Raw genomic sequence first — 21,604 nt, 5'->3', positions numbered from 1 at the left:
TGAGGGACAGTGACACAAGACAGTAAATTCCATTGGATTACCTACTGGAAGAAAAAAACAGAAAAGAAAACAAGCAAAAATATAACACAGTACACAACAGCAAGTATCACAGCCACAACCTAGATAAGTATAAGTAACAGTAGATAATAAATATTGGTGTCAGCACGGCCCCTGCCGAGAAACATTATCATCTACATGTATTTAAAATTGAGACGTGGGCACCGGCAACTTAGGAGAGGTTGAATACACAGACCATCCCTTGGACGCCATTCAGCATGCCCAGCACAAGTGATGTTGATGTATAGATTGTGGAATAAAATTGAGGTACAGGTGGTCGGAAGGGGACACAGCAGGAATGACTCACACCCACCTCAGTGAAACAACTGTACGCCAAAGCCCTGCATGTGTGGCGGTGTGATGGAGTGGGGATGAGGAGGGGAGGGAAGTGAAGGCAAAGTACTCTCTCGTGGGGCCAGGTCCCCCACTGACCCAAGTAGGCACCCCTGGAAGCCACAAAGGCCCATCCGGACAGGGGCCTACATTAGCACCACCACCAAGCCCCACGGAGCCTGGGGTGGGGGGCGCACATCGTAACCCACCACAGAGGAAAATACATCCACCCAACCATTCAATAATCTCTCTGACTGCATAAGACAAAAGACACCACGGCTGAGTTTATTCTCCACCTCTGTACTAATTTTAAAGTTAACTATTGTCTTTTTTTTGTGGGTTTTAAATGTGGTGAATACTTGACAAACAAAGTAAAAACAAAAAACAGAAAAGACAATTATAAATTAAAGGGCCTTGGAGATGTCATTCAAACTAACACCATTGCACATCAAAACATACATGTGAGTAACAGAAAGAATAAAAAAACATTTCAGAATAATTCTGAGGTGGAAACCGAAATTATTCTTTTTAGAGCATTTTGAAATCACTGAAAGGTAGGTGAATTATGGACAATTTGAAAAGGCTTTTACTTTGGAAGGCATAATCAGAATGACTTGATATTGGTATGGTATCACTATGGGGTTGTATACTGTTCATCTAAACTAGAATTACCCTGTGGAAACAAGAATTTTCCATTTTAGAGCATTTTGAAATCACTGAAAGTTAGGTCGATTGTGGACAATTTGAAAAGGCTTTTACTTTGGAAGGCAAATTCAGAATGACTTGATATTGGTATGGTATCACTGTGGGGCTGTATACTGTTGATCTAACATGGATTCATCCTGTGGAAACAGCAAAATTCTATTTAAGAGTATTTTGAAACCGTTAAAAGAGTAGGTCATATATGCTCAATTTAAAAAGTATTTTATTTTGGAAGGCAAAATCAGACTGACTTGATTTTGATATGGTATCACTGTGGGGTTGGATACTGTTGATCTAAAGTGAATTTATGCAATGGAAACAGGATTTTTTCTTTTTAGAGCATTTTGAAATCACTGAAAGGTAGGTCTTAAATGGGCAATTTCAACAGGCCATTAATTTGAAATGCAAAATCACACTGACTTGATATTGATATTGTATCATTGTGGGGTTGCATACTCTTGATCTTAAGTGAATTTATGCAATGGAAACAAGAATTTTTCTTTTTAGAGAAATCAGAATTCATTGAAAGATTATTTCCCATATGAGCAATTTGAAAGGGCTCTTATTTTGAAAGGCAAAATCAGAATGACTTGAGATCAACATGGTATCACTGTGGGGTGGAATGCTGTCAATACAGAAAGTAATTATTATGTGGAAATAGCAATTTTCCATTTTAGAGCTTTCTGAAGTCATTGAAAACGCACACTGATATATGGTCAATTTGAAAGAGAGAATTTTGAAGGGCAAAACAAGAATGATTAATATTGACATGGAATCACTATGGGGTTGTATACTGTCAATATAGACTGCAACAAGTCTGTGGAAACGTGAGTTTTCCATTCTGAATTAATTAAAAGAGTAGTTCAAAAATAAACATTCAGAGGGCTTTTACTTTGAAATCCAAACGGAGGTGGCTTTAATATTGACATGTTGCTACTAGAATACTAGGGTATGTCATTTGTATCCAACATTAGAGTGTGCAAACAAGACTAATTGATATTTGTGAATGTGCTCTTAATTTACTGGAAGTTGGCCTTCATTTTGAAATCATGCTTCAGGAGATTTTATTTTGAAATCATGTTTCCACATCTTTTGCCATAATACTTTGAATACACAGGGAACGTAAAACAAAGTGGAGGCTGGCTTGACACCAGTAATAAATGGGCCCTGGGTTCTTTTCCTAGTGTACTCTCGTACAATATTCTTAAATTAACTTCTCTTTTGTTTCTGGGATCAATGAAGCTTATTCCTTAACAGCAGCACTACACGCAAAAATGAACACTAGTGTCTATAGTGCAGTAAATCATGTCATACACCATGTAAAGTAGAGCATTGCAACCCTCCTTTAATTTACCAAACAATGAAAACAAAATAATAAAATGGCAGATTTCAGTATTCAGGCAAACCAAAAACACACACACAGCAATTTACCCACTGTACACAGAATCTCCACATATACAGTGTAAACCACCAGTGATAAAACTATTATAGTCCCAAACTAAACCTAAAGCCGGCAGAGATAAACCCTACGTTGCAGGCCTGTATTGACCCTGTGCACGAGAAAATGCTAACTTCCTGGTTTGAGACCGGATGTGGGGTTGTACATTTCCGGTAGCTTTACTTTGCGGTCAATCGCTACTGCGAAGATATCCTCCAAAATCATGTCCACAACTCGAAAACGGAAAGATCTCGTTAAGTTACAAAGAGCAGAAGGTGGGAACACTCACCACTGTTGTGTCATAAAAAATCTAATGATCAATGTTGACGTTTAAAGAGTTTAGATCGCTCAGTTGTTTACATCACTCAACACAAGCAGAACTGCAGCAGAAGACACATCGTCCACATTCAGAAGTATCTCTGTATAGTGACTGGTCTCATGATTTAAACAGACAAATGTTCAGCATTCAAACTACAGGTGAACAATAGTCAAACCAGATGTTTCCGTTATGTGATATCAGCTAGTCAAGTACACACCTACACAGCATGTTAACAAACCGTGAAAAAAGCCACACAAAAAATGAATGATTGCTGGTAACGGTTTCTATACATTAGTATTTACGAAGGGTATGTTGTGACTTACCTTCAAAATTACAGCGGTCCCTCGCTATAACGCGGTTCACCTTTCACCTCGCTGTTTCACAGATTTTTAGTGCAAGTTTGCATGCTTTCTTTTTACGTCACATTGTGTCCTGATCGCTGCAGACGATCTCCTCCGTGACGTCTCTCCTGTACAGAATCGCTGCATCGATGCTAGCAGTGTGACTCTGAAGTGCAGTGCTGTATGTCCACGATGTCCACGAAACATTTTGCACCGTCAAAAAATAAAATTGGCTACTTGATTTCACCTATCGCTGGTTATTTTTAGAACATAACACCCGCGATAAACGAGGGACAGCTGAGAAATATAACATTTGAATCCATTTTCTCTTTTGCTCTGAGGCGCGGGGGAAAAATATCAACAAGTTGATGAACATCGTTTACAGATATATTGGGTAAATGCCTGAGACATCTATAGAAATGTAAATCGCCGCTTGATTTATTCATTGGCTTAACTTGTTTTGGACCTTAAACAGGGCGTGAATAGGACACCGGAAACAAAGCTCCCCACAGGAGTTTCCGCACCGGAAGTAGCATATGCTAACGTGCACATAGTCGTGCACATTGCTCCAGTATAAATCCAAAACGATCTCCCAACCGGAAGTTCTTCACTCAACAAGCAATAAATAAATAAATAAACTCAGTACCTTGTGAAACGTGCACTTCCCACCAGATTAATCCAGGCAACAAGTTGTCTTCAGCTCCTTCAGAAACACTCCGCTCTGAATGCAGTAGCACAAAGATGAGGAAGGTCCGTGATCTCCACGTGCTCCACAAGCTTCCTGTTTTAGCTTCCCACGTTGCCAGAGGTACTCTGGGTGACGCAGGCGCTCAGAGTGACTATCCGGGGTGTGTCCGTCGTTATCCAGTTCGGTAACGATCCTCTGCAGCTTGTTACGTCCCACAACTTTAGCGAAACGGCAGCTACAGTAGTCCTTATTAGCTAACGGCTGGGTTAGCCTCGCTTTAACTCAATGCGTGCACGGCTGCAGTAAACAAAACACACAGTCCAGCAGCTTCACACCGAAACTTTATGTGTCACGTCACTAACTTACCGACACTGTGACTTATCTTTCTGAAACGTCGAAACACACTCACTGATACTACATAAAAACAAGCTAACTTCTCCGGTTGCTCCGTGTAACTCACGCACCACCGCCTTCTCTCCTCGCGCTCTCTTTTTTCTCTTTTTCCTTCTCCACCCTGTGTTACCTTCACAGACCATATCCCCGTAGGAAATTACATTTCTCACAAACAAGTCACAAGAAAAGAAAGATAACGTATTTTAAACAATGCAAACATGTTTTTAATCAGTTGACATGAACTTTGATCTTTTTAATAAACAAGAAAATTTAAATAAATGAACTCTTTGATATTTATATTCTCAGACTTCACATATCTTTTACTATTTATGCATCTTTTTAACCCGGGTTACATAATGAAAGCATACTATACTGTAAGAACAGAGGTTTATGGCTCCATAGTGTAGAGGTTAACATGTTGAGTGGTGACAATAATCGCCTTTGTGTTGCATCTGGTGTAAAACATGCAGAGCTGTGTGCTGTGACAGCGTCTTGTGATGAGGGAGCAGCTGAAAGTAGCTGTTGTACGAACATGTCCATGACTGAGTGATCTGTTTGAGGGGACGGAGGTGAGTCTGTCACTTGGATCTACATCCGGATGAATAGAATCAACTTTTTAGGATGATGCGACTTTACAGAAATAAAGTAAACTACAGTGAGGGGCTTCATTTAGTGAACTCATGTTACAGAGTTTGTCGTTTGAATGCTTAAACCACTGCAGAGAACAACAGCAATCTCTCCTCCTCGACCAGGACAGGTTTACCGTCCTCCTCTAAATGTCACACAATAATAAAATGGACTCAAAACCCAAACTGGACAAAAGGGAATCCCAGTGAAGAACAGACGGTTTTCATTATTACAGTCAGGTTGTACAAACCAACACGTGTTAACTCACTAAGTTAACCCAGAGTTTGCTCATACATTCACATGAAAGAGGCGGTGCTGGAAGCATGTAGCCAATCTAAAGGGGGTGATTGATGGATCACATGACTCCACAAAAAATGATCCCTACGAGCTCCGCCTACTAAAACACATTATCAGATATGGATGAAAAATCTATAAAAGAACACTATTGTGAAAACGAATGCTGCAGCAAATCATTAACCTGCTGATTTAAAGCACAGAGCAGTGAAATAATGGTTTTGTTGCTGAGCGCGCTCTCAGTGCTGCTGATTATTTCTCAGTGATGGCTGCACATTAAACTGGACCAACTGAAACTATAAAGCTTATTGTCCAACAGCCTGTGGAGCTTCATTTTAATGCACATCACAGTGTGAGTGGTTGAACAGGTGTGCACTGCTATGCAGATGACACCCAGCTTTAACCATGAAGCCAGATAACACTTGCAAATATGTAAGACTGCTTTCTTCCATTTGTGCAACATCTCTAAAGTTAGAAATATCCTGTCTCAGAGTGACGCTGAAAAACTAGTTCATGCATTTATTACTTCCAGGCTGGACGAGTGTAATTCATTATTATCAGGAAGTCCTAAAAACTCGCTGAAAAGCCTTCAGCTAATCCAAAATGCTGCAGCAAGAGTCCTGACAGGGACTAGAAAGAGAGAGCATGAAGTGGCTGCTTGGTGTCTCCAGAGGTCTGAGAACTGCTCGCTGCTCTGCACAGCATACTCTATGTTTGTTTTTTTCCAAACTGCTTAGACGACCATGACCTGGATGACTGAGACACTACACAGACTTAGAGTTTAAAGCATCTTGAGACGACTGTTGTTGTAATTTAGGGGTACATAAACAAAACTGAAGAAATCTAGAAAGTCAGAGCAGCTGTCTGTGTTATGACTTACCATCAATATGATCATACTTCAAAAAGCAATATCATCATGTTCAATGAATCCAAATCAACCTGATGATCAAATGACCTCAGATGAGCTGCTTCCTGAGTGGATTTGTTCCCTCTGTAGTGTTGAACATGAACAGCTTAGCAGGACGAAGAAAACGAGACAAAACCTCAGTGTGTAAGAACAGGATCAGAGTCTGAAGTGAGAAACTCCTCCATGATCTACATCCAGACTTCAGCAGAGCCAAACTGGATCAGACTGTCTGCAGGACTCTTACACACATTCAGAGCTCAACATATACACTACACACTAAATGGTTGGATTGTGTTTACTGGCAGTGTTTTGTTGCTGTTTCAGACTCTGAATCTGAAGCTCAGCAGTGTGTTTCCTGTGTTTCTGTCTTGACATTGTTCCTTATAGCAGCGGTCTCCAACATTTTTTGCGCCACGGACCGGTTTATGCCCGACAATATTTTCATGGACCGGCCTTTAAGGTGTCGCGGATAAATACAACAAAATAAAACTAGTACCGGTACCGAAAAAAAGAAGATTTATTCATAACACACATGAAAAGACCCAGGAAAACCGAGTAAACGATAAAAACGATAACAAAATAACGCTGAAAACCGATAAAAACCCTGAAAACTATACATTTCACACCTGAGCCTCAACTCTCGCAGCCTGGTACCAAACGACTCACGGACCGGTACCGGTCCGAGGCCCGGGGGTTGGGGACCGCTGCCTTAAAGGTTCCTCCATGTTTTCTCACTGTTGCTCTGATCCATGCAGATCACCATTACAGGCATTCAGCTTTCTTCTTCTACTCCTTCTTCTCTGTGTGCCATGTTTGAATCATCCATCTGTAGTCAGGAGCAGCCGCTCCATCACCACAGCAGAACAACAACACTGGATCAGATTAAATTGTTACGACCGAGGTTAAATTCATAGAACAATAATTATCATAATATTTTAGATCAAAACCAACTTGACAAGTTAAAAAAGGCAAGTGAGAACAAAAAGCGTTACTATGGTTACTATGGACCTGTGATCACGCTGACATCACTGATCAATCACACAGATCAAACTGATTGTTACGGCCCGTCTAGGCGTGGCCAGACCATAATATACGGGCGATCCATCCCTGTGTGACCGTAAGCAGCACATCACATAATTAGTACATTTTGATGGCGATTCATTTACAATGAGTGGGTTCAACACAAAGGAGCGGACTTCAGCTTCGGGGTGGAGCTAACAGCAATACAACAAACAAACGGGGCTCAAGGTGTGATGGCTGCACAGGATGAGCCACACCTCAGCATTACTTCACTTTAGTTTGCTTTGCAGTCACTACTTTAAATATATTCTACTCATTGTCCAATATTGTTTCTTTATTATTTGTTTTTATTACACCTTCCAATGTTTAGAAGGCGTGCACACATATGAACACTGCAAGGTCAAAGTTCTGTTTTATATTAATACATCTTTCTGTGTTTGAGTCACCTGGGGCTTCTCTCCTGTCTGGCAAAGGGCTGGGAGAGCTGAAGTACCACTGACAGCCGTCGTGCTTCATTGCCTGGAGGATGTTTCAAGTTTGTTTGATTGTTTTGTATTAGTTGGTTACATGGCAGCCATTTTTTCCCCCGTGTGTCATGTGGTTTAGCTAAACCAGTATTAACGTTCCCCCGTGTGTCGTTTCAGGAGGTCAGTTTGTTTTATGTTTGTTTGAGGTTTTGTTAATTGTTATCTTGAGCTTAGTCTATTGAGTTGACCTGTTTTGCTGGTCTGCCTGTTTAAGTTCTGGCTTTGTTAAATATCTGTTTTTACTTTTGGGTCAATAAAACCCCATTTTTTAAATTAAACACCTGTGTCCTTTATGCTTTACTGCTTGGTCCCTGAGACAAGGATACAAACAACATACTCAAAGAAATTAAATGACAGCAGCGTACCTCCAAAACTGACAAAAACAGGAGAAAACAGTGATCACATACAAAGGCAGTCCACCCCTACATGCTCCTGTGTAAATATGTTGTCTCCATGTAGTTAGCCAATCTGCAGGTACCGTCTCCGGGATCCACCAATGACAGAAATGCGTGCAGGTGCATTTCTGTCATTGGTGCACATGAGAGACAACATTACGACAGCAGTCGTAACACTGATCGATCAGCCGTCAGAGGAGTCGGATCAATGGAGCAGCTTCTGGTCCTGATGTCCTCTGTTTGATCCTGGACCTGCAGAGGAGACACGAGACAGTCAGACACAATCACACAAGCCAACAAACAAACAGACAAACCAACCTTTGACTTTGAGCTTCACGGTTTTCTTTCTGATGAAGGTTCCCTTCCTCCAGACCAAACACTTGTACTCTCCACTGTCTCTCTCTGTGGGCCGTTTCAGGGTCAGACTGAGGTCTCCAGTTTCCAGCAGGTCTTTGTTCATCACAGTTCGGTCTTTGTAAACCTCGTGCTGTTCTTCAAATTGGTTTGGGCCGTTTGTAAACACGTGAGCCTTCTGGAACGGCTCGTAACGTTCCCATATCACTTGAACTTCCCCCGACAGGTGTTTTGTTGTTTTAAAGGGCAGCTGGACAGACTCCGCCCCCTCCTCCACCTCCACCTTCACTGGAATCACTGAAAGAACAGCAAACACAGACAGCAGCAGGTTTTCAGAGGTGTAGAGAAATGCCATGTCCTGTTTGAATCATCCATCTGTAGATTCACTGAATGCTGGAGGTTCAAACAATCTAACACACAAAGTCTGATTTGTGTTTACGGAGCAGCTCAGAGCAGATCTCGCTGTTCTCACAGGGGGAACGTTATCAGGTTTTCTCCTGGAGGTCAAAGTTCAGCAGGTGTTTGTTCACTTCTCATTTTACACTCTGATCCTCGAGGACACAGGAGGAGCTTTCAGACCAAACTGCAGACTCTCTGAGAGGAGCTCCTCCAACATCTACAGACTAACAAAGACTTGTTTTCTGTTTGACGACACCACCAGCAGGGACAGGCTAATGTAATGGAAAAAGGTCTCCCCAATCTTACTGGTGGAATTGGAAAAGAATACAAAAAACTCCCACGAATGAGAAATGTGGGTGAGGCACAACTCTTATAGCAAGGGGATGTAAAATATAAAAGGAAAACACAAAGTGGTCCTATTTACATAAGCAACTGAAGGTTGTATATGCAGGTAACGATGTACAGAAACATGTATAGACAACTGAACGGAGTAAGATAGCAGTAAGATGAACAATGGGACGGCAGTTCTTTGATCATTAATATGCTAATTAAATATTTACATATTAATGAATAAATTAGCGGAACAAGTCAAGAAACCACCAGAGGACACCTGCTAACTATATGCATTATGGGTAGTGTAGTATGAGAGACTCACCTGACACCAAGGCATGACGGAAATGAAACAAAAGACTCGCAGAAACAACTACAAGAAGAAGCAGGAACACCAGGAGAACTGTGGCCCAGGACGGAAACGGTTCTGTGGACAAACAAAACAATATCACATGACTGCTGAACGCTGTACTCAATCTGCACTGACCTCTGACCTGTAGCTACATGTCTGACCTTTGACCTGCAGCACTACTTTCTGTCTCAGGATGTCTTTGTCCCTGTAGATGGTGCAGATGTATCCTCCACTGTCTCTCTCTGTGGGGTGTTTCAGGGTCAGACTGAGGTCTCCAGTTCTCAGCAGGTCTTCGTTCATCTTCGTGCGACCACAGTAAAGGTCGTCCTGGTGGTCGCTTCCATTTGAACACCCATGGACCATCATGAGTTCTCGGTCAGAGTGAGTCCACTTCACTGTGGTGTCCTCAGGCAGGTCAGGTGTTGTGTTGCAGGGCAGGATGACAGAGTCTGATCCTTCCTCCACCTTCACCTCCACCTGCTGATCTACGAGGAAAATGAACCATAATATCAGAAGCAGCAGCAGCCATGCTCATGGTAAAGAGAGAACTGATGTGCTATGATCTGAGCATGTGTTACTGAACTCTGACTCTGCTACCAGTAAAAATACATATTAATAATATATAAATATGAATCTTTCTGCTACTGAAATCCCCATAACTGACCACTTCCTCCTTTCATTTAACCTCACTCTCTGCTGCTCTTCTACCAAGCCAACCCGTCTCATCTCGTTCTGCAACATCAAGAACATTGATATGGACATTCTCACTACCAGTTTGGACAATGTTCAGATTCCAGACTTCTATTCTACTCCTGATGATTTGTTGTTATATTATAATAATTGTCTACGCATTGTCCTTGATTCTCTGGCTCCTGTAAAAACCCACTGTTTCCTTCGCTCGCTCTGCTCCCTGGTTTACTTCTGACCTCCGAGCTCTGAAGGCCAAAGCTCGGCAGCTAGAGCATAAATATAAGAAATCTGGTTTAACTGTTGATTCAGAAATCTAAAAATCTATAAAGACTCCATCAGCAAGGCCAAACAAAGCTTCTACTCTGGTATTATCAGTTCTTATGAGGGTAATGCAAGGACTCTGTTTTCATTTCTCAACAAACGAATTCAACACCCCAACGCTTTACCACCGCACTTCTATCCCTCTGAAACCTGCAACTCCTTGATGCTGTTCTGGACTACGAAAATCAACAACATCCACCAGCAACTCAGATCAAATGTTGTGTCTACTCCCTCTCCAGAACCTTTTCTCCTTTTTGAGCCATTTTCCACTTTTCATCTTCCTGATTTATCTGATATTTCCGAGTTCATATGTAAATCAAAGCCTGCCACATGTCATCTTGACCCCATGCCCACGGGGCTTGTGAATTCCTGCCTCTCTTCTTTACTCCCACTCATCTCTGCTATCATCCACTCTTCTCTCACCACCGGTATCGTTCCCTCCTTATTGAAGACTGCTCTAGTCACTCCTATACTGAAAAATCCTTCTTTAGATCCCAACAACTTCAACAACCTCCGTCCCATTTCCAATTTACCCTTCATTTCTAAGATACTCGAAAAAGTGGTTGCAGCTCAACTTCATTTACACCTGCTTAATAATAACATCTACGAGAGATTTCAATCTGGTTTTCGTTCATGTCACAGTACAGAAACTGCTTTACTTAAAGTCACTAACGATCTTCTAATCAGAGCTGACTCTGGTCTTCTCACCATTCTCGTCCTTTTAGATCTGAGCTCAGCCTTCGACACCATTTCTCACTCTGTACTTCTAAGCAGACTTTCCTCTCTCGGCATCTCTGACACACCCCTCGCCTGGTTTCAATCATATCTCCTCGACCGTTCCCAGTTTATTCAACTAAGATCATTCCGCTCTCGTCTATTCCCCGTCACCTCTGGTGTACCCCAAGGCTCAGTGTTAGGCCCTCTTCTCTTCATAATATACATCCTCCCTCTAGTTACCATTTTCCGCAAATTTGATCTTCAGTTTCACCGTTTTGCTGATGACACCCAGTTATATCTCTCTTGCAAACCTGATTCCTCCCTCCCACCTTCCTCCCTTTCAGAATGTCTATCCGAGTTAAAATCCTGGTTTACCCCTAATTTTCTGAGATCCTCTTTATTGGCACCAAATCCAACCTTTTGAAGGCGAACCATTTCTCACTCACCATCGATAACTCCACAGTTTTCCCTTCTCCTCAGGTTAAGAGCCTTGGTGTCATCCTAGACAGTTCACTTTCCTATAAATCTCACATCAGTAATCTCAACTGTTCTGCCTACTTCCATCTACGTAACATTAACAGATTGCTTCCTTCTCTTTCTACCCAGTCTACGTCCATTCTTGTCCACAGTCTTGTTACCTCCCGTATTGACTACTGCAATTCTCTTTTGCATGGTCTCCCCCAAAAATCCCTCTACAAGCTTCAACTGGTTCAGAACTCTGCTGCTCGCATTATCACCAGAACCCCCTCCTACCACCACATCACCTGTCCTTCAGGAACTTCACTGGCTCCCTGTGAAACTCCGGATAATATTCAAACTTCTTCTGCTCACCTTCAAGGCCATTCATAACCTCGCTCCTGCTTACCTTTCTGACCTGTTAACCACTACCTGTTCTGCCCGTTCACTTCGATCTTCTTCTTCTATCCAGCTTGCTGTACCTTCCTTCCGCCTCACCACCATGGGAAGCAGAGCTTTCAGCTGCTCTGCTCCCAGGCTGTGGAGCTCTCTGACCCCAGAAATAAGAAACATTGGTTCTCTCCCACAGTTTAAATCCCACCTCAAAACCCATCTGTTCAAATCTGCATATTCACTGTGAATCCACTGTTTGTTAATTTTATCTTGTGCTTTTGTTTTATTGTTCTTATTCTGCCATTGTTTTACTCAGTGTTTTAACCTATTGTAAAGTGTCCTTGGGTGACTTGAAAGGCACTCATGAATAAAATGTATTATTATTATTATTATTATTATTATATTATATGACATGTGGTGTGCCTCAAGGGTCAGTTTTAGGACCTGTACTTTTTAATTTGTATATGCTCCCTCTCGGCGATGTCATCAGGAGGCATGGAGTGAACTTCCACAGTTACGCTGATGACACTCAGCTGTACATTTCCATGTCTCCTGATGACACCAGACCAATGGATGCCCTTTTTAACTGTATTTTAGATATAAGATCTTGGATGGCAGAAAACTTTTTACAGCTTAACCAGGACAAAACTGAAGTTTTAATCGTCGGTCCTGAGGCTCAGAGAGAGAAACTCTTGTCTAAATTACAGGCATTTTCACTATGTCCTTCGCTACAAGTGAAAAACCTGGGTGTTATTTTTGACTCTGAGCTTGGTTTTATCCCACATATTAAACATGTAACCAAAATTGGATTTTATCATCTAAAAAATATAGCCAGAGTCCGCCCTATTCTCTCTCGGGCCAACACGGAGATGTTGATGCATGCTTTTATTACCAGTCGCATTGATTACTGTAATGCCCTGCTCTCTGGTCTTCCTAAAAAGAATATTTCAACTTTACAACTATTACAAAACTCTGCAGCTCGTGTGCTGACGAAGACCAGAGGGCGGGCCCACATTACACCGGTTTTAGAATCGCTGCAATGGCTCCCCGTGTGTTTCAGGATCGATTTTAAAGTTCTTTTATTGGTTTTTAAATGTCTTAATGGTCTTGGGCCTTCTTATCTCTCAGATCTGCTTTTACCATATGAACCCTCGCGGACCTTGAGGTCCTCTGGTACTGGCCTTTTGATTGTCCCTAAAGTCAGGACACATACTCACGGAGAGGCAGCTTTTCAGTGGTATGGTCCTCGTCTGTGGAACAACCTGCCGGAGGAGCTCAGGGCCGCAGAGAACGTACATGTTTTTAAGAACAGGCTCAAGACCCACCTTTTTAACTTGGCTTTTACTTAACGTTTATTTATTTTACGCTTATTTATTCTATCCTGTTATTCTATTGTTAATTTAGGTTTTACCTAATATTTATTGATTTTATTCTTATTCATTTTTTAATCTTCTTACTCTATTTATATTTATATTTATCTTGTATCCCGTTCTTATTTATTTTATCTTTTTACCCAGTATATACTCTTATTAGGTCATATCTCCAGTGTTTCCTCAGAGGGCGCTCTCTGCACCGGGGCTGTGATCGACCGTGGCTGCTGGGGCTCTGGGGGTCCTCTCAGCCTGGCTGGGGGGCTTCTTTGCCTCCCTCCTGCTGTGTGCCCAGCCTGGAGGCTGCGGTCTGTGACCGGCTTCCGGTGCAGACGGCTCCCCATGATAGTGTTTCCTCACTTGGCTCATGCGTACCCAGTCCAATTTTACTTTTTAAGTGTGTGCGTGTGTGTGTGTGTGTGGGGGGGGTGGGGGGTGGGGGTGGGGGGGGGGGGGTGCTTTTAACCATGTAAAGCACTTTGTGCTACATTTTCTTTTTGTATGAAAAGTGCTTTATAAATAAAGATTGATTGATTGATTGATTGATTATAAATATCATGATTCTCTCTCTTTTTGTTTAAAATGGTAACTAAACTGGACACTATGAAATCCATAAAAATAGTCTTGAGAAGCAACAGAACATGTGTAAATAAAGATAGAGACACGAATATGATTACCCACATTCCCTGACTCCAGTGGAGCCTGCACGTCTGGATCCATGAAGAGGACCAGCTGTACTGTACTGATTTGGTTGGATTCTGCAGGGTCCAGCCAAAGCTCTCCTACAGTAGGCCTCCACTCCTCAGTGTCTATTCAAATTTTATATACATTTCACTATATGTGGTACATACACTGTACAGATGGCAGCACCTGGTGTATACCACACCACATTGTTCATCATCATGTCAAGGATCGCATCTCGGCCCTGCTCTGAAAACAGTTGGCCAGCCAGCATCTCCATTTCAACCCTCCATACGCTCCACACGGTGGTTCATGGGAACGGGAGATTTGTTCCATCAAATCAGCTCTACACCATCTTGGAGCATGTCACTGAAGAAGTCTTTAGGACCATACTCAGCAAAGTAGAGGGCATCGTCACCTCCAAGCCCCTGGTTATGTTTATGTCCCCTCAAACGTAGCTGATTTTGATTCAATCACTCCCAACATGTTGTTGATGTGGCGGCCTGATGCTGGTATGTGGCAGGTCATCTACCCAGAAACGGAGCTCCTGGGCCTTCATAGATGGAGGCGGTGCCAAGTTTTGGATCCACAACATTCAAAATGATCTGCCTTTCCTCCAGACGTGCCACAAGTGGCAGCTTGAGGCCATTAAGGGAGCGTCACTAATTTCTCATGTTGGCCCTTGTATAACACCCCCTTACCACACTACCTCCACACTCACATTATGAATGCATAACCCTGCTTCCTGTTCAATAAATTAATAAACGAAAGCTACTTGATTGGAAGTGGATTCTTCTGGAATAAAGAACAGCTGGCAGCACTTTATCATCCTGTCATTCATAGTTCCAGAGGTCAAGGTTATCTTCTTAAAATGACATCCTTTGTTACATGTTGTACATCAGTCTCTATTAGGCCTGTGAGCTGCAGGTTTTCTTGCGTATACAGGATGTAAAACCTTCTGAATCAAATGATCCAGATTTAATAGAAACACCAAAAAATCTACCTGTGAGATTTTGATGTTTGCAGACTGGTTGCATCTGGAAAATGTTAATGCCATTTTCCAGTTTCCAGCAAAAGAAATTCCTTTTCTATCAACCTTTAGTTTGACATGTGATCTTTGACTTGTAATTATAGAAGGTGTTATTTTTCTTTTGTTTGTTTGGGTTTCTTACCTTTGACATGCAGCTGTATGTCGGTCAGTTTCAGTTCTGCCCTTTCATTTCCGATGGAGCAGGTGTAGTTGCCACTATCAGTCATTTGGGGTTTTCTCAGAGTGAGGCTGAAGTCTAAAGTGTCCAGAGCATCAGGCCTCATTGATGTGCGCCCTCTGTAACGCTGGTTTTGCCCTTTAAGATCATCTGTTTCCTCTCGTCGTAGGTGGACAGCTTTGGGGTTGAGATCATCGCGAGTCCACAGCACTGTGGGATTTTCCTCAGGTATAAAACCTGAGTACTTAAAATGCAACAGGACAGATTTTTCCCCCTCATACACCTCCACTACCGGAGCCAGGGCATGCTGGGAAACTGGAAGGAGACACAAGCACACACAACAAAAACACTTATTATGTGTATGCAGTGGATTTTTTCCTTGGGTTGATATAAAGTCGAATATAAAGTGGTTTCAGAAAGTTGCAGAATATGTAACGTCACTCTCAGCCATGTTTTATGAAAAGTATTCAAACATGGATTCTTCCTATCCAACAAACACTGAAAGGACATCAAAGATGTTAAAGAAAACTGATGGATGACTGAACAACAATGAGAAAAAGGGAGGAAACCATCTCTTATTTATATCTAAATTTGGTTGAAAATGAACACAGATACAAGCAGATCTGAGCCCTGCAGGGCCAACAACGACACCGCAGTCATTCATTTTTAACAAATAACCTCACCATGCAACAACATCAAATGAGGCAGAAACACAGTGACACACACACAGACACACACACCAAACAGTTTATTAGCAAATAGACATCTCAGTGTTACAATACATAAAAGTGTCACCACTGACAATGTTACACACAACTGGCAACACAACCAATTTTCATCTGTATCATTGGACAAGTTTTTTTTTCTTCTTTTTATTTTGCCATAGTCGTTAATCTTGTCAAACGTCACTACTTTCTGGCAGGTTTGTGGTTCTATCAGTAAGAAACAGAGACGTCTGGAACACACAGATAGTTCGTCTTAAACAGATATGAACTCAGCTGTAACCCTGTGAGCGCCCTGCATGAAGTCCCAGAGGGGGTTATAAGGAATAAAGTCAAGTAGAGTCAGTTTACATTCAGTAAACTCATGTTACAGACTTTATGTTGTCTAAAAGCACAAACAGCTGTGTCGTTGTGTTTGCATTCAAAGAGCGCTCTTACCGAGTACGAGGAGCAAGAGTGGCAGCAACATCTTCATCTCCAGTTAAAGTCCTGATAACAACAACACGCAGCTGCTGCTGCACTAAAAGTTTGGTCCTCTTAAGTTAGACAGAGGAACACTGATAATTTCCTGCAGATTTTTCAAAATAAAACTCTTTTTTGTTCTTTTTTTTACTTTCACAATTAAACTCAGAGGAGAAACAACATGTTATTAGAAGCGTTACTGCTTCTAGTAACATGTGGTTGCTGCCCTGAGGGATTAATTTTCTGCTGTCATTTAGAATTTAAATGTAGAAATTAAACTTAAAATTTTACAAAACCGACACTAGGATTTTAAGCTTTGTCAAAACATTTTCATACATTTACATCGTTTTCTGAGGTTTCCTTCTTCACACCTGCAGCGAGGATGTGCAGCACTGTTTGACTCACTTGTCATATTCCAAAGACATAACTTTGTTTGTTACTTCTTTTACTTTTGTAAAAGTAAACAAAAAATAGAAAGAAAAACGAAAAAGAAAAGTGAATAACGACAATCTTTATATTCAATTCTAATAAATACATGTGTGTATTTTGGATTGCTGGTAAATTTATTATTATTATTATTATTATTATTAATAATAATAATAATAATAATAATAATAATAATAATAATAATAATAATAATAATAATAATAATAATAATAATAACACAATAATAATAAATAAAGCTCACTCAAATCACAGCTTTTGCCAGACTTTGGGTCCTTCACTAAAACCACATGACTGCTGCCACAGTCATCAAAAAAATGATGATCCTCTAAATTTGTGACACGCCATTTCCTCTCCAGCTTAATCTGCTTTAGGTTACATGTTTGAGAATTATACCACGGAGGCAGGTACTTCTGATTTGAGGTCTTATTTTCACCGGAGCTACAGTATCCAGTAGTGATGTGTCCTGTGTGTCGAAGCGTCGAATCGTGTGTCGGGTAATCTCGGGGGCATTTTTGTGAAGCGCTTATCGAGGCTTGCTTTGATTACGTATGCAGTGACGTTCGAGGCCTCGCGGACAGTCCGTAACACGTGACTGATTCAGGGACTGGTTCACAGGTTTGCGCCAGATTCAAAATAAAATGGGCAGAAAAACACAGCTGATTTCCCATCACACTGTGTTGTGGAATTGGATTACGTACGTGTTACATAGTTACTTGAGCATTTCTTCTTCGATGGAACCAGCAAGGAAGAGATTTTTATTTTATTTTATCTCTCCTAATAAAGTATGCACACAGTAATAAATATCACAAATGATAAGCACCATAATATAAATAAACAACACTACAGATCCTATAATCTGATTTCTGTCTTTTAGTTTATTAAAAAGTGAAGCACCAAACACTAGTTTGTGTCATTATCCAGATGTACATAAGCATGATGACACAGGTACTAGCGGGTTTTGATTATCGATTAAAATTCTAGCTTGGATAGCGTGATATCGATTCATTAAAATCCTGAATCGATTTTTAATATAAATATTACTACATTTCAACCACCACAAAACAGCTAAAACAGTAAATGATAGCAGGTACACCGATTCTGCACAAAGACGTAAACACAAAGTGCGGACCCGCTGACGCATCAGAATCAGCCTTTGTCGCCTTTCTCACCAGACAGCACGGACAGGGACAGGGCTGAAAGCAGACAGCTCGCTGATTCTAATCCGTCGGCGGGTCCGTGCTTCGTGTTTGCGCGTTTTTTGCGCTGATTCTGAAGCTACAGGTTTTATTTGTCTTCAAACAATATTGACCGAACCAGCAGCAAAAGGAGATCCAAACTACGCTTCACATAAACATCGTCATGAATTTCCCTTTTAAATACTTCCGAAAAGAAAACATAATTTCTGCCGTTCAATAGGCTACTAAAATAATTTAAACTTTTTAACGTTATGCAAAATTGCAAAACGCTAAGATGTGTCTCTAATAAAACCTCTGTAATTTGCTCTGCTTCAATTCAGCAGCATCAGGTAATGTTCATTTGTTGATTAATGGTTTTCTTTCGGTTTTGATCTACTGCTGAATATTTTTATAAAATCGTTTTTCTGTTTTAGCCTCAGCTATGTTGACACAAAGGCATCTGCTGTGATGCTTACACCTTAGATAAAGTCTCGAAAGTGTCAGCTTTCTTTTTATAGTTATAAAAATATGCAAATGTACTGATCTGTGATCTGAATTATACTATTGACTGACTGTCTGAGGCTAACAGTTACACAATCATACCAAAATTATGTCCTGATAGTTTCCACTTTCTCTTTTGTATCACACATACTGAGAGAATATTCGGGATAAATAACCATGAAAACAATTTATTTATTCAGTTTAGAGGTTTACACTTCATTATAATCACAGAGCCCGCTTCACTTGAATTGTCCACTTGATGGCGCAGTAGAGCAAATGAATCATCACAATGCTTCGAACCATGAGTCGACCAATTGGGTGGAAAGCCTCAGTTCATCATGAGGCTTCATCTCACCATCACTAGTATCCAGAGTCGTACGTAGTGAGGTGGTAAAATTATTAACAAGATAATTGACCTCTGTTGGAGTAGCGTTCAGATAGCTGCTCTGCTCTATGTTGGTACAGGGCATTGAAGATGATAACAGTGGGTGGATTATATTCTTAAACTTAGATACAGTGCTTTTAGAAAGACATATACTGTGATAAAGTCTACTCTCCACTGCTGTGTAATCAATTATTGTAAATGTAATCAGGAAATGATCAGACAGGAGAGGGTTTTCAGGAAACACTGTTAAATGTTCAGTTTCTATGCCATATGTTAACATAAGATCTAGAGTGTGATTAAAGTGGTGGGTGGGCACTTTTACATTTTGAGAGAAGCCAATTGAGTCTAATAACAGATTAAATGCCATGTTGAGGCTGTCATTTTTAGCATCTACATGGATGTTAAAATCACCCACAATAATTATTTTATCTGAGCTCAGAACTAAATTAGATATAAAGTCTGAGAAATCAGACAGAAACTCTGTGTAAGGCCCAGGTGGACGATAGATGATAACAAGTAAGACTGGTTTCTGAGTTTTACAGCTGGGGTGGACAAGGCTAAGCATCAGGCTTTCAAATGAATTAAAAGTCTACAAGTATCTCCAGATGGTTAAAACATCTTCTATGAGCCCTGGCTGGATATAACAGGCACTGTGCAATATTAAATCTCCGACAGCATGCTGGGAGTTTCTAAAAATGACTGCCAGAAATTGCATGCAAACATACACACAGCTGGAAAAACTTCTCAGATTGGAGTTGTAAAGGAATACTTGGAACATATATTTGAAGGAACAGACTTTATTCCATTCAACAGGTGTTACGTCCCCACATGAAAGCTAGGCAAAGAGGGTGGGGGACAGTAACAGTCGGATCCAGGTTGAAATGAAAAGGATGCCAGACAGAGGTGTTTAACACGAAATAAATCTTTATTATAATCAATTAATCCAATAATCATATAAACAGTAACAACAGAAAGAGACAGCACCGCTCCTTTAATGATAAATCAGACAGGTCAACCCAACGAGATGGTGACCACTTCAACAAAGAAAACAACTATAAGGCTTCAACAGAAAAAGACAGCAACGCTGCTATTAGAAATAACCAGGCAGGTCAAACCAAATAATGGAGGCCGCCGTCACTTAAGCAAACATCGTCACTTAAGCAAAACCACTGCCCAGTTGAGCTACTCACAACAAGCCACGCACGGTGGGGCTGGTCACACACATGCAGCAGGCCTTTTCCACACCTAGACCAGAATTACACACTGACCAACACAGAGGAAATCCAGAAGCCTCTCCCACCTCCACACTGCTCTACTCCAGCTTATATCACCTCTGAGGGTAATTGGTGGTCAACGAGGGCAAATGAGCAGCAGGTGTGTCCTAAAGGAGAAGGCAGGGGCAGAGAGAAACAAGGGGTGGGGCAATAAAGAAGGAGGAGGAGAGGGAGAGGACAACACCATGCCCACACACTCCCACAGCCTCACAGGATGTAACATCCCCCCCCCTTACATTCACACTATACGAAACACAGAACAAACGCATCACTATGCGCTGCGCGAGAGTGCATCAGCCACCAGATTCTCAGTCCCTTTCTTGTGTTGGATAACCAGATCATAATCCTGCACCAGCAATGCCCAGTGCATGAGTCGCTGGTTGTGGTTGTACATACTTTGGAGGAATGTAAGGGGATTGTGATCTGTATACACCGTTACTGGAAAGGAGCTAGAGCCCACATACACAGTGAAGTGCTGCAAGGCCATCAGCAGCGCCAGAGCTTCTTTTTCTATGGTGGAATAGTTTAGCTGGTGGCACTTGAACTTTACAGAATAGTAGCAGACTGGGTGACACACACCCTCTGCGTCATCCTATAACAGAACCGCACCAACTCCGGTGGCACTGGCGTCAACTTCCAGTTTGAAAGGCTGAGAAAAGTTGGGGGCTGCCAGAACCAGGGACTGCAAAGGAGAGATTTTGCAGCCTCAAATGCATGCTGGCATTCCCCTGACCACTCAAAAGGGATTTTGGGGCAACATAGCTTTGTCAAAGGGGCCACAACTACCGCAAAGTTCTTACAAAAACAGCGATAGTATCCAGTCATGCCCAAGAACCGCTTTAGCTCCCGCCTAGTGGTTGGGGCCAGGTAGCTGAGGACAGCCTCGACTTTTGCCTCTATCGGGCGAACCTGCCCGAAACCCACCTGCTTTCCCAGGTACGTGATTGTCGCTTTGGCAAACTCGCACTTAGCGAGATTTAGAGTTAACGAGGCTTCGGCCAACCACTGGAACACTGATCTTAGGGTAGCCACATGCTCTTCCCATGTGTCCGTGTATATCACTACATCATCCAAGTACACATTACACCGAGGCACATCCCCCAACACTAGCTGCATTAAACGCTGGAATGTGGCCGGAGCATTTTTCATGCCAAACGCCATCACAGTGTACTGCATGAAATGGTCCGGTGTGACAAATGCAGAAATGTCAGAGGCTCTGCGGGTCAAAGGCACCTGCCAATACCCTTTAAAAAGGTCCAGTTTGGAAATGAATTTAGCAGGACCTATATTGTCAATGCAATCCTCCATACGAGGAAGTGGAAAAGA

General features: G+C 41.6%; 3 protein-coding genes across 4 annotated transcripts in view; 1 reads left to right on the top strand and 2 right to left on the bottom strand.

Annotated features, from left to right (window-relative positions):
- The window catches only part of LOC102789482 (methylglutaconyl-CoA hydratase, mitochondrial-like), a 674,272-nt gene that overhangs the window by 345,245 nt on the left and 307,423 nt on the right, over positions 1-21,604 (top strand). The window lies entirely within an intron of this gene.
- On the bottom strand, positions 7,128-8,750 carry LOC148103183 (butyrophilin-like protein 10). The gene is made up of 2 exons (XM_087839463.1): positions 8,360-8,750; positions 7,128-8,293 (listed from the first exon to the last, which is right to left on the bottom strand). Exons 1-2 carry the CDS (start codon positions 8,748-8,750, stop codon positions 8,247-8,249), a joined length of 438 nt encoding a protein of 145 aa, XP_087695589.1. The 3' UTR covers positions 7,128-8,246.
- Positions 9,597-16,570, bottom strand: LOC148103182 (uncharacterized). Its single transcript, XM_087839462.1, has 3 exons — positions 16,473-16,570; positions 15,277-15,627; positions 9,597-9,961 (listed from the first exon to the last, which is right to left on the bottom strand). The coding sequence occupies exons 1-3, from the start codon at positions 16,507-16,509 to the stop codon at positions 9,597-9,599; spliced, it is 753 nt and encodes a 250-aa protein (XP_087695588.1). The 5' UTR covers positions 16,510-16,570.

The sequence above is a fragment of the Neolamprologus brichardi genome, chromosome 3, assembly GCF_056152115.1.
Source record: "Neolamprologus brichardi isolate AB-2024 chromosome 3, ASM5615211v1, whole genome shotgun sequence".
NCBI classification, from domain to species: domain Eukaryota; kingdom Metazoa; phylum Chordata; class Actinopteri; order Cichliformes; family Cichlidae; genus Neolamprologus; species Neolamprologus brichardi.
Note: the sequence above shows the minus strand (reverse complement) of the source record. Positions and strands in the feature narration are given on the sequence as shown.